The 13,610-nt window shown below is 38.1% G+C and overlaps 1 protein-coding gene across 1 annotated transcript; it reads left to right on the top strand.

Annotated features, from left to right (window-relative positions):
- Positions 1-540: 540 nt before the first annotated feature.
- zgc:92360 (uncharacterized protein LOC436988 homolog) lies at positions 541-13,463 on the top strand. Its single transcript, XM_017411571.3, has 11 exons — positions 541-980; positions 3,558-3,688; positions 4,564-4,655; positions 5,730-5,812; positions 5,900-6,012; positions 7,438-7,584; positions 8,287-8,370; positions 8,455-8,517; positions 10,382-10,453; positions 12,374-12,605; positions 13,021-13,463. Exons 1-11 carry the CDS (start codon positions 893-895, stop codon positions 13,047-13,049), a joined length of 1,134 nt encoding a protein of 377 aa, XP_017267060.1. The 5' UTR covers positions 541-892; the 3' UTR covers positions 13,050-13,463.
- The last annotated feature ends 147 nt before the right edge of the window (positions 13,464-13,610 follow it).

Consider the following 13,610-nt stretch of genomic DNA (forward strand, 5'->3'; position numbering starts at 1 on the left):
GGCTACAACAGATCCCAGGAACAACATCAGACATCTCAGTCCAGAAATGTGCAGTTCTAGGCACAGCCAAGATACTGCGCAGAACCCTCAAGCTCCCAGGCCTCTGGTAGAGGACCCGAGCTCAGAGGATGAAACAAAGACCACCCACGGAGGGTGAGAAGGGAATTTATACATATATATATATTATTGCTCTATAATAGAGGCAGGAGTGAGTTTGGATCATGTGGTAAAATGCTCTGCCACAGCCCTCCTGAACAGGAGTGTCCACAAATGAGAAATGGAGGCAGCACTGTAATTGTTTTTGTTTGTTTGTTTTCTACTCAGCCGTTATTGCTTCTGCCACTGCCACAGAAGATGCCTGACATGACTTCTGGAACCAGAATGAAACGACCACGATCCGGCGGGCCCGTCCCGAACAGGCCCGCGCGCCCACAGCCGCACATTCGCATAGCTGCCATAGCTGCGACGGCAGTGTGCGAACTAAGCTCATATTATGCGGAAAAGCAAGTTCGAACAACCTCTGCATTTCACTTCCTAGTGTCTCCTTGCCTCAGCTCGGCCGACACGATGCGGGACAAGTGTTGGACTCGGCCGTAGACGCGGGGAGGACGCGAGCCGCGGGGACCAGGTGAAGGTGGACACTTTGGACCCCTGAACGGTTTTATTAGGAGCAAACTTTCCGAGGAGTCTTCGGTCTGAATCCCGCCGTGACTCGGAGCGCCGGCTCGCACTCAGGCCTACCTGTGCGGACTTGTCCGCACCCCCCAGGTGGGGGAGAGAAGCCCACGTAGGCACACCTTTCCTCCTGTCTCCCTCGCCCCTTTTTTTTTCTTTTTTTTTTTTTCCTCCCTCCCTCTCTCTCCCTCTCGGAGAAGCGGATCTGCGCGCTGCAATGTCGGCAAATGAACGAGTGATCCGAGTACTGAAAGAGATCCTGCAGAAGCCTGGAAATAATGTCTGCGCGGACTGCGGCGCGAAGGGTAGGTCGAAGGAATGGCTTTTAGGTGCAAAATGAGCTGGATAGTTTCTGGCTCTGAAGCCGAGGGGTGACGGGACAACTTGGGAACCACGAGCGCAGCAGCCGAGAGACTTTTCGTGATGATTCTGTGAATGTACCGGATCTAAAGTATGTCATGACATGGCTTTCTGACAAAAAGAAGTAGTTCTCACTTGGTTCTATTGTGCTTCGAAAATGAGTTGACAAATGTAGTTAAGAGAGCTCAGGTAGGGGGGAGGAGCTTTTCTTGCTCAGGTGAAACTCCTGGATCCCGGAGAAGAAACTTCAAGTCTTGGCACGCTCAGTGAGAGGCAGGACTCAGTTCTGGAGCTCTGTGGAGAGTCCTTCATGTCAGCTTCGAGTCATTTCTAAGAAGGAAGGCACCTGGAGGAATGTCACTCAGGTGTTGTTGCTGCTTTTAGCTGACTAACTGAAAGCAAATTGCTAGAGAGTGTTGCTGCAAGCTAATGGAATCTGGGCTGTAAAAAAATTAATTAAAAAAAAGATTGTAACTTTTATTTAGTGTTGAACACCAGACTAAAAAAAAAAACAGGTTAGTTCAATTAAAGCAAGTTTTATTGCTTTAAACAGCTTTCTAGGAAATCGTTTCACAAGCTAGTTAGCCTCATTAGCTAAGCTTTAGTTAAAACAGTGGTGTCCTAGGTGTGGCCTGCGGGCCGTTTGCAGGCCTCAGAGGGATTTTGTGCGGCCCACGACTCCAGTTTAAGATGGACCAAATTTCATCCTGCAGCCTTAAGAAGTTTGATGCGGACGGACACGTTTTTGCAAATGTTATTGGTGATGTTTTTTTTTAATCAGTTTTAGGTTTAAAAAAAAAAAAAATCGGATGGAATAATTTTTTTAAAATGTGCAAAAATTAAGTCCAAGTTTTCCACCTTCAACTATTTTTATTCTAATTTCATGTTAAAAAGGGATCATAAATCCTTACCAACGTCTACCAAAACGTTAAAGTTCCCTTGTCTGAGTAGCCATTCAATTCGGCTAAAAATAGCAAGCGTTTCTGAAAAAACAAAAAATTCCTGTTGACTTATTCATCAGTGGCAGGGAATATGGAGTGACCATATTAGTGTCCCTTCAAAGCAAACTTTCTATGAATTAGTTTTAGCAACTACAAGCTATACATTTTTATTTTAGTGCTTCAACCACTCATTTAGGATGGGATTTAGGATGAGACATATTTGGTCAAGTTGGTCCGGAAAATCTTTGTAAAAAGAAAAAAAAAACTCTCAGGTGGGATTCTAACTGAAATGTTTTTTTTTTTTTTAAAAATAAGGCAAATACTTTTGTCCTTTCACTAATTATATATTACCACCAATTTATATTTTATACTGACCTTGCAGTTTAGTTTTTAGATTATATTTGACATTTAGAATTTTCCCATTGGCTAGAAGAATTGTTAGATAAAGCTGAAACAAAAAGTCACATTTTAATGAGGTTTTAAAAAAGATATGCCATCTTATTTTTTTTTTTCTCTACAGAACAATTACTAATACAGATGCTGCATAAAACCAGAACATTGCAATCAAACCAGAAAAGTTAGTGAATGTATACCCCGGGGATGTGTAACCTTGCCTTGTTATCTCCTAATCTTGACATCTGTGTTTATAAAGAAGATATTTTGAGGAGCTGAACGGGTGTTGGCTGAATTCGTGTGCCTGGTTGCTTAAAGACAGCTTTTACTGCCTACAGCCATGAATCAGCCTTCTTGTCTGGTCATATCTCAGTTTCTGTGCTTATAAGTGACTAAAGTGAGTCACTTTGTGTGCTTTTTTTTTCTTCTTCTTGGGAGTGAGTTTATTTTATTCTGCTAGCTAATTTCAGATCCTGATGTGGAAAAAAAGGTAAGGTATTAGTATTAACCAGCCAACCACATCAGAATCCTAATCTGCCCTTTACGGTTGAAAAATTAAAAAAAAAAAAAGCGTCCTTCCTGCTCAGGCTCTGATAATTTGAACCGATAAAGCCAAGACACTCTTTCATGCACACAAGCTCTGTTTACTGGCAAGATGTCGAGAGGCTGCCAAGAAGATAAGAGAGGTGTGGTCAGAACAAAGCAAATGTTTCTCATTTCTTTAGGCTCCGAGAAGGAAGAGAGCAGGTAAATGAAGGATTTCACGCCGTGTGTAAGAATGTTTCAGGTAAAGCCTCCTGATTTAAGTCGGGGTCAATGAATGAAAGGCTTATATTGATTTAATTAAAGCCTTTTCCCTCCAGCAACTATATTTATGTCCTTCCAGCGAACGGTTACGACACCAAAATGTTTTTGCAATGATCGTATCTGTTTCTGAAACCCTGAAATGATTTGCTCTCCTAAAGATAAGCCTGTTTCCTGTCGATTTATTTCCAACAGCTAATCACATAGTCAGTGATCACATTTTTCATTTTGTTAACTAAAACGTAACCAGTAGAATAAAATAGCCATCACCGTCCTTTATTCCAGCGTTTTATTTGATTCAGTTTTTATTATTTAACACGCCACCTCTCTTCTTGTCCTTGCGTCTCAGTATCAAGTTTGTTTCTTGTGTTTTTGCCTCTGCAGATCCCGAGTGGGGATCATGCACCCTGGGGGTGTTCATCTGCCTGGACTGCTCCGGGATCCACCGCAACATCCCAGATATCAGCAAAGTCAAGTCGGTGAGGCTGTCCCACTGGGAAGACCACGAGATGCAGGTGAGAGGCCTGAGCTATCGGCTCCTCCGAGTTCATCGCCTTCAGTCCGGTTGCTTCATAACAACAATGTGTTAATGTTGAAGGAAAAAAAAAAAAAAAGAACAGTACTGTTCCTACAAAACATACTGTTCTACTAATTAGGCCCAAACCTAAATGCAGCTGGGACTGACATGAACAGGGCTTTTATAAAAAAAAATGTGTCTTTGTTAAGACCGTCACTGGTGTTGCACATTACTGATGATGGCATCAATATCGCCACCAAAGAAGATTGGCCTGTAGTAAAAGAAAAAAGTATATATTTATTTATTTTAGACAAGATTGAGGCCGTATTTAATTGATCATTTATTGACACAAATTGTGAGTTTGCAACCAAAGCAAAACAGGCCACTTCAGAGTGTCATCACTGAAGAAACCTAAACTTAGACTTGAATAAACCATAAGGGGTAGAAAGCATAAACACTTTAGCTCTGATAAATAATTTCTCACATCCTTAGTTGAGTTAATCTTGATAAAAAAATTATAGTGCATTCTGTAGGTATAGAATCATCCGTATCCTACATATTCCAACATAACCAATGTATTTATTTGTTTTAATTAGAACATTATATTCTTTATTGCGTTTCCTCCAGTGCACTGGCCTCACAGAAATTAGAAAATAAATTGTGTTTTCCTTACACATCTTTATCTTGAAATATTGGCCAACTTGGCCCCCGCTTTTAGTTTCCTCTAACATCATTAAAGCTTTATTGAGAAATGTCGGTCCACTGATCAGATGTGTGCTGTGGCTATAAAACCGTTCATTGCTGTACTAAGCTGTCATTCATCCTAGACTGATCTGTTAATTTAATGTATGTGTGTGTCTGTGTGTGTGTTAGTTCATGGCTGAGAATGGTAATGAGCTAATGAAGAAAAAATACGAGGCGTCTGTTCCAGTCTACTACTACAAACCCACTCGCAAGGACTGCCAGTGAGTAATCGCAGCTACACATACAGTCAATCACAGCTCACAGTGTAACTTTCTTAGTTTTACCTGCCACCGTGAAAGGCAGGCAATCACCTGATTGCCTGTGTGTGCGTGCCTCGTTCTGTCTGTAAGCGAAATATCTCATAAACCACTTGATGAATTTGAATAAGACTCTCAGAAATTAATCATTAGATGGACTTCTACAACCCAACCCAGTTCAAGATGGCCACAACAGCTAATCATACACTGTAACTACTAATAGGTCGTTCAGGATTATTGTTAAATATTTTTTTCATGCACAGCAGCAAGTAATATGTGCAATTTAATGTAACAATTGTGCGTTTGTTTGGCTTTTTTTTTGCTTTTCACAAGTGTATCAGTTTTCATGCTTCAGTGTATTTGTGGTGTAAAAATACCTAAAATGACTTTTTTTAAGCAACATACGCACTCAAAACAAATTAAGTTTAACAAATAGTTATTTTTTAATAGTATCAGTATAATTTGACTTGAACCCCTCAGCACCCATGTTAGATTTTAAAAATGTATTGAGTTGAAAATTGGAACTTTTCTTATACTTTAAAAAAAAAAAGAATTCCATTTAGCACTTGTGGAATGTTATAAATATCTGATTTCACATACGTTCTAACCATTGAATACTGGTACATTGAGTTAATTTTACCAGTTGCCTTCAGAGCGAGTGGTTTTTATCCGAAGCTGCCTCATGTCGTACCAGCAATGCTGTCAGAAGGTCTGACTTAGATTTCTTTGTATTTAAAATATTTGGTGTTATTTACAGTCATGTTTAGCGCATGTGAAAAGAACTGTACATGCTTTTTTGTCTTTTGGTGAATTTTCTGTTATTATACCTTGTATATATGTTAACGGTGTGTCCGTCAGCAGAGTTAGATTTATTTCATAGATTTTAAATGAGACTGAAGCCTTTTTTTGGACTCTGAAAAAAGTTCTGGAAAGTTACACTACTGTAGCAAAATTAACATTCCTCTCATATTTTGACTTTTTGTTTAGATGCAATTCTGCCGCAATAAATGTTAATAACTTCATAACTCTTTTGCCCAGGGTCCTCAGGGAGCAGTGGATTAGAGCGAAGTACGAGAGGAAAGAGTTTTCTGAACCGGGAAAAAACTTAACCTACGAAGATGGTGAGCATGTAGACATGCAAACACGCATGATTGAAATGAAGCACCTTTGTGCTCATCGCTGACATTGGCTGACTTTGAATTCTGCAGGACTTAAAGATGGCATGCTGATGAAGAGGGGGCGGGACAACGGACAGTTCCTGAGCAGGCGATTCGTCCTTTCAGAGAGAGACGGAACTCTGAAATATTTCACCAAATATGATGTGAGCAGCTGTTTCAGACAGCTTCCATGCAGATAAAACACAATCTATTCCTGGTTAACCTCCTTCACAAACACTTTTAACAACAACACTAATACCTTAAGTTTATTGCAGACAACATCCATGCTTTAAATGATTCAGTGTTTGTGTTGCTCATGCGTACCCATCAAGAAAAGCTAAACTAGTTCTTGCTTATTGTGATGCATTTTAGCTCACTCAGACAAGTCTGTGCTATCTGTCAGTGTGGCTGAATCACTAAACTGTACAACACAGCACTCAGATCAATTAGATTTGTAAAGACAGGGAGGACTGAGTTTGGCGTGATAAAGCAGCTCAGAGAAAGTGAAAAAAAACGGATTTAGAGAGATAAAACATAGGAACAAGGGAAATATTTCATAAGGACAGCTTGTATGCGTGTTTTAAGACAGCTATTACAAATAAAAATGGTATTTTACTGTTTATATTTTACTTTTTGTCTGTAACTGTTTCACTATGAATTTCTGTCACTTTACATTGTCCACAGAGAGTATTTCAGATTACAGTGTGATACTGGTCCAACTGACTGCTTCTAAATCAATTTGTTCCATCTTCTCCTCTTGACATTTTATCCCAAGAGTCATTATATTCATAAGCAGAAAAGAGATAAAAGTAATCAGATGTCCAATCTCTTTTGAACCAGGCATAGCTGTGTTTGGTTTTTTTTTTTGTTAAGGTCAGTGACAGAAGAAATATACCGGTGTAGATTTTGTGGCAGGAGTTATCATTGGGATTCAAGTCAGGGCACTGAAGCACTACATCCACAAACAAGTTTAATAAGATTAGTTTTGCTTCCAAAAACGATGGTTATCAGTGATGCAGACAAGTGTGTAGATATTTGCCCTAAATAGTAATTTTATGGTTAGAAAGTCATGAAAAGCCGTAAAAAAAAAAGCCTCAAAGCGATACACGTATATTAATATGCAAACACATTCCTGATTGTGTACAAGGACAAGTTACTACATGTCTGAATGACTTTATTTTTTATTTTATGCACAGACAGTTTAACATGAGAAAACCCCCACATTTGCAGTTATAGTAATTCTCCTAACATGAAACATTGAGGTTTTGGTAGCACATGCAACAAAGATTTAACTGTTCGTGTGGTTTAGGCTCAAACATGCAGGATTTTGGACTGTTTAGTTGCAAAGCTGCCAGTTGAAAAGCAACCTACTCTCTGCCTCACCTTTTGAATTAGTGTGTGGAAGAAGCTACAGAGACTTTTCAATTTCATTGACAACAGACAGCGTTAAACTACTGTTGCATCAGTATGGCTCTTTTAAATATGAAACTGTCCTATTCAGATTCATCAGTCTTGGATTAGTGTAAAACATTCTGAAAATCAATCTTTTATCCTTACATTTTACACACTTATCCTCCTTTTGGGTTTAGGCTAAAGAGCCCAAAGCAGTGATCAAGGTGGATGCCATAAACGCATCCTTGCAGCCAGAGAAGATCGGAAACCCCAACGGTCTGCAGATCGCCTACCTCAAAGACTACAGCACCCGCAACATCTTTGTGTATCACGACAGTGGCAAGGTATTCATCTCAGAACATCCAGTTTGTGTGTGTGTGTGTGTGATACTCACATGATGTGCCTGTCATTTGTCTCATAAAGGATAAAGGATACAGATGTGGTGTAACTTCCTGGTTTACTTTGTTGTGGGAGAGTCTCTAAACCTTTAGCAGATCATTTGTTTTAGTTTTAGCTTGCCGGCAGAATCCGTTACCGGATGACATTCAACCATCATATTTGTCATTCGCCGCCATTCATAAACACAGTGATATATGTTGAGCAGTTCGGGTTTCTCATCAGATTTGTTTGTAGCAGTTTGAAAACTTGGGAGCAGGAAGTTACAGCAGGTGGTGTTGAACATTTAGAGAAACAGCTCTGACATCTTCTGTTTCAGTTTTTGCTTTCGTCTCGGAGTATGGTTCATCAAACTGACAGGATGACACAATACATTTCTGACTACTTTAATTGTGGTTTTAAACATAAAAACACCCAAAATTATGGATTTGTAAGATCACCCAAATAAAGCTAAAATACACCACCAATTAACATATAAATCGGAGGTTTGGTTGTAATATTCCCAAATATTTTGGTCATTTCCTGTTGGAATTTGCAAGATATTTTTTTATATAAATTGTTACTGAAAAATGTTTCAGTTTTTGTCACACAGATTTGATGAATACAGACTCTTTGTTCACTCTTTGTTTTCACTTTTCTGTTTTCTTTAGGAGATTGTAGACTGGTTTAATTCAATTCGGGCAGTTCAACTTCACTATCTACAGGTGGCGTTTCCTGGGGCAACTGATGCTGAGGTGAACACAAACCTTCCAGAATTGTCCATTTGGATTTATTTTCTGACAGGACGGTAGTAGATACTGATACATGTTTGCTTTCAGCTAGTACCCAGACTCCCTCGGAACTATCTCAAGGAAGGATACATGGAAAAAACAGGTCCCAAGGTAAGTAAATCTGTCGATGCAAACAAGCACATGAACAATGTTCCTATCAGTTTGTATAGTATCGAAGGACTGATTTAGACAATAATGTTCTAAAGCGATGACGCCAATTAGTTCTTTTTAGATTTTAAATGTAAAACTTCTATCTCGTTTGCCTTAAAAAAAGAGAAAAGAGTAAAAGTAGATATTACATTGAGGACTTACAATCCAAAAATTTTAAATGAAAATGAAACGTAAAAATAAATCCCCACCATTTTATGGTTTTCTGTGGTGAAGCAGTTGCATTGTGGTAATTTAATCAATTTGAGCTTCATCAGTACAATTTTGTCCTTTGTTTTTACTAGTACTAAATACTGAGTTAAACTCAATATGTTCCGCAAAAATATTTTTAATGAAATCAATTAAACGTGCCTTGTTTTTTTTGTTGTGTGTATGTGTGTACCTAGTGGTTTTGAACCTCATAAATTTGACAGTTTTTATTGTTTTTGATGAAATGATCTCCTTTTTTAAAGTGTCTGGAATGCACAAACTGCAGATGATCCAGTTTCAGAGAACTTTTAAAATTTAGGAATGGGTTTCTTACTGGGCTGCAGCTGCTGATGACAATTTAACAAACATTCGTGTCGTGGGTGTCTCGAACCTGTCTGGAACCCTTTTCAGCTTTGTCTTTTAAGACTGCAAGAGGACCTTTGCTTATTTTCCCACAATTATGAGTCACATTCGGGTCACTAATTAGTCTTCAACACTTGCAGCCTGGTGAGATACCACCTTTAGTACCAGCAAAGAAACTAAAATATGCAATTTTGTTTATTTTTGCTACAATAGAACTACAATTAATTTTATTAGGCTGGACACTCATATTTTCTGTTATAATTTCAAGTTGTGCCTGACTGTTTTTATTGAAGAAAATAGGGTTAAGATGCTAACCTGCTAAGGTGTGACAGAGGAGCTGGTTTTCATCTCAGTGACGGGTTGATTGACAGCTGAGTGTGCATGCTTACCTTCATCTAACCTTCCTTCAGTACATCTGAGGGAATGAAGGGCTTCACAAGAGTTAATATTCCTGTGTCAGATGCACACACAAAAGTCAGTTGTGTGCTGTGTTGTAGTTAATAATAATAAGCAGCTGAAAACATTTGAGTTGTCATTCGTCTCTGTCAGCCTAACACAGTTCAATCCCTGACAGACTGACAAAATTCACTAACCTGCTTTGTTTGGATATTTTGGCAAATGACTGTCATAAATCATTCCCTTCACAATCATGGATTGTATTTATGAAAAAAAGCCAAGTGGCAAATTGAGAAGTAAACGATTGGTTGTTCAGACTAATGACACAATTAGAAATTTACTTTTGGCAACAGTTTTGTCCTGAGTGTCCTTTGTTATTAGTAGTTCTGCTCTGAAAAAACCCCCCAAAAGTTTCTTGAACACATCAAGAAGTTGCCATGATTCTCTTTTTTCCTACAGCTAATTTCAACGTGGGTAAAAATGCTGCACGTTCAACATTGATAAGTGCCTAAATTAATCATCAGGTGTTATAAAATTGCTACGATAAGTATTTAGGTGGCGCTACAAACAGGAAACCCACTAGTCAGTCCATCCATCCATCCATTTTCTTCACCCGCTTCTCCATTCCAGGTGGCGGGGAGCTGGTGCCTATCCCCAGCAGTCACTGTGTCAATATTAAAACCAAATTTAGGATGAACAATTTTAAATCACCTTGAACTGGGCAGGAATACCTGAAACCTTATTGGACAAAAGTAGCTCCCTCGGAGATCTAATGTCTTCTTCAATATTATGTTTCAGTCCAAGTGGCTACATTCATAAACTTCAACTTCTGCCTGTGTTTTTATGTTTGTCTGCACAGCAAACAGAAGGCTTCAAGAAACGCTGGTTCACGCTGGATTACAGACGGCTCATGTACTTCAAAGACCCACTGGTACGACATCACTAAACGCACACAAACATCCAAGTCTTATAAAAAAAACTTACGTTTTATTTCTTTAATCAGTGTGTTTGTGTAAGTTCCAGTTTCTCAGGGGTTTAAATGAGCATTGTGGAAAGTGCAGGGAGGAGGCAAGCATATTAGATGAGGTAAATAATGTTGGTAATGTAAACTCTTCTTGACCGAGTGCCGAGAAGGGAATATAGGAGTTTTTATTTCCAACTTAACTCAGTTATATTTATGGTATTTTCTACCTTGAAGCCATGATAGCTTTTCTAAAGAAAAACACCAAGTTGCAATAAGTTACACTGACACATCTATAGACAAAACTAAGTGCATCCTTTTTTTTTTTTTTTTAGTATCTCTTCTATCTGTATGAAAATCGTAGATGTTTAAGGAGATTCTGAAAGAGTAAAAAAAGGGGTTTAACCACAGGGACTTTGGCGAAGTCTTTAAAAAGAGGCAGCTCAGATTGCTTTAGTCGGAGCTAACATTGTTTCTGATGTAACAGATCAAGGGAGGGATGCAATAGTTAAAGGCACTAAGTGACTGAAAAGTCAGACTTAGCCTCAGAGAGTTGGACTAGGAGAAAACAGACACATGAGAGAAACAGGAAGTCTTGTGAAGTTGAGTGTTACGGGAATATATGGAGGAAGCTGCTCCATGAAATGTAATTTGACAATTTATGTAATAGCTAAATTGTGTCCTGAATACTATATGTTGTGGTATGTGAGTGCTTATGAAATGAAGCTTATTTAAACACAAAACAAACAAACAAAAAAAAATGTGGACGTGTTCATTGATATCTGGGGATTTGTAGCCATGAAATAGTGCGACGTATAGAGGTGTAGAAGATTAAATTCTCAATTATAGCGAAAGAACTGAATATAAGCTAATTTCAGAACAAAGAAGAAACTAATAAAACCATGAGGTGTTGACAACAAGAATCTGGTGAAGTACAAAGAAAACAAGGAACTATATATGCTGAGGTAATAACAATTAATTACAAACAGGCTGCAGGTGACCCAATTACAAACAGAAACCTGGTGTAACAAAAAGACAGGCAGTAAATTCAAAATTCCAAGGGGATCTGCTTAAACAAAATAAAACAGGAAGCAACATACAGGACCTTGTGAAATAAGTACAACCCAGAAATAAAAAAATATGAAAACAAAATAAAAGACAGAAAGCATAGCATGTTAGAGAAATTTGCAGTTTGTACAAAGTGAACGAAAAACTTTTAGATGCAAAATGTTTAATAACACATGCCTTCAAAATATTTAATATGTATTTTGTGGTTTTGCTGATACAAAGCACAGCTGGGGCTGATGGGAAGTAATAAAGTTATAAGAACAGCTTGTTGCCATGGCAATTGACATGAAAAAAAAATGACGATGGATAAAACTATTACAGTTCTTCCTGGCAGAAACAATAGAGTGGAACTAATGATACTTTTTTATTTGAGAAAACTGCAAAGTTGTTTCTTTATTTCTGTAAAATGTTCTATAATTACTTCAGTTGTTGATTTTAGAGTTTACTTCTGCAAATCTGTAAAAATGATTTCTTACCTTTTTTAAACTTCCAAAATTCTATAGAATCATCTATTCATGTATTAGTGAGGGAGGAATATTTAGGACACATTGGCAGTGTAACTAAAACCACTTGTTTTGGAGCTGAAAGTGACATTAAACTAAATAAATACTAATATTGGTGTCATTGACTTAGAGTAGTGGTTCCAAAAACATTTAAGCTTTCAACCCACAAAATAAACATTGGCTACTTCGTTCTAAGTTATGTCTTTGTTGTAAATCAACTCTGTAAACATATATTGATGAAACAAACTGAATAAGTTGTATTAATTAGTGTCATGTATTACAGACTAAATGTTCTTTTTGTTCTCCCCTGTGTTTGAAGGATGCCTTTGCTAAAGGTGAAGCGTTCTTGGGGAACCGGGACCATGGTTACATTGCGTTTGCCGGCCTGCCCACTGGCGTCCACTGCAATGGTGCTTGGCAACACGGCATCACAATAAAAACACCTGACCGCTGCTTCCTGTTTACTTGTGAGACAGAGAGCGACCAGCAGGACTGGCTGAAACACTTCAATGATGTCATGAGTGCTCCCATGTCCCCCCAGGAGTACTCGAGTAAGAATTCAGACTTTTCACCTATTCATTTACATGTGTAAAACTGTAATGTTTTATGTAAATGAATACAAACTGTGGCCTGATTAAAAGTCAAAGTGCAAAATAAGTTTTTCTGATCTTAATTAGTCTTGGTAAAGTATTCTTGAAGTAACATAGTAGTGGTTCAAACTCATTGGCAAGTCATCAAATAAAAGAAATAACCTTCCGTCTTCATTATTTGAGCAAATATGCCAATTAAAAAGCATCACAAAGCACAACGTAACGTTCTCTATGTGAATGTAAGAAAAATAATAATGAACAAAAATACATCTTTTAGTTATGCTTTAAATCCTTGAATATTTACTAATTAATGTGAAGGTGTAATTTGCCCGCATTGGTGAAATTAATTCTGTTTGTGTTTACCTTTGTGTTCAAGTGGAGGCCACGTTCAAGCACAGGCACTGATGAATCAGAGGACCTTTTCTTCAGCTCGTCAGCCCACGATCAGTTCGAAACAGGATCCTCGTTGGAGTGACCGCAGACCTTTTTAAATCTCACCCTCATCACTGCTGGACTCACACTGCAGCTTGTTGCTTAATCTCAAAACAATGTTCATCAAGTTCAGAATGCTGGGAAAAAAGCTTCATCCGTTAGTGTAAAGGAACAATAACTTCAGTCTCACTTACTTTCATTTGTCTTGTGAAAACTCACTTAATTGCACATCAAAATTTAGAGTTTTGAGTTGGGGTCATTTTTCTCTCCTCTTGTACATTTTCTCCTGTTAATCATGGCGGCTTCTGTTGATGGTAAACACTAACTGCTTCCTGTGTGCCAGGGGACCTTTTTGTAGAAAATAAATACACTGCTTTTAGAATCCTTCTTGGACTAATAACTGGTCTTTGTCATTGTTAGAGTACACACTTGTGACAATACTACTAATGATGTTTTTGTTTTATTTTTTTACCTTTTTGGATAACAAGTTTTTTTTTGTTTTTTTTTATTGAGTCATTTTGAAAGTAATAAACC

This window comes from Kryptolebias marmoratus, linkage group LG3 (assembly GCF_001649575.2).
Source record: "Kryptolebias marmoratus isolate JLee-2015 linkage group LG3, ASM164957v2, whole genome shotgun sequence".
Lineage (NCBI taxonomy): Eukaryota > Metazoa > Chordata > Actinopteri > Cyprinodontiformes > Rivulidae > Kryptolebias > Kryptolebias marmoratus.

What these genes read in the sequence shown, in the direction of transcription:
- zgc:92360 (XM_017411571.3), top strand. Translation starts at nt 893, where the DNA reads ATGTCGGCAAATGAACGAGTGATCCGAGTACTGAAAGAGATCCTGCAG. An exon ending in GGGAAGACCACGAGATGCAG is followed by an intron (nt 3,689 to 4,563) that starts GTGAGAGGCCTG and finishes TGTGTGTGTTAG; the next exon opens with TTCATGGCTGAGAATGGTAA. An exon ending in CTGGGGCAACTGATGCTGAG is followed by an intron (nt 8,371 to 8,454) that starts GTGAACACAAAC and finishes GTTTGCTTTCAG; the next exon opens with CTAGTACCCAGACTCCCTCG.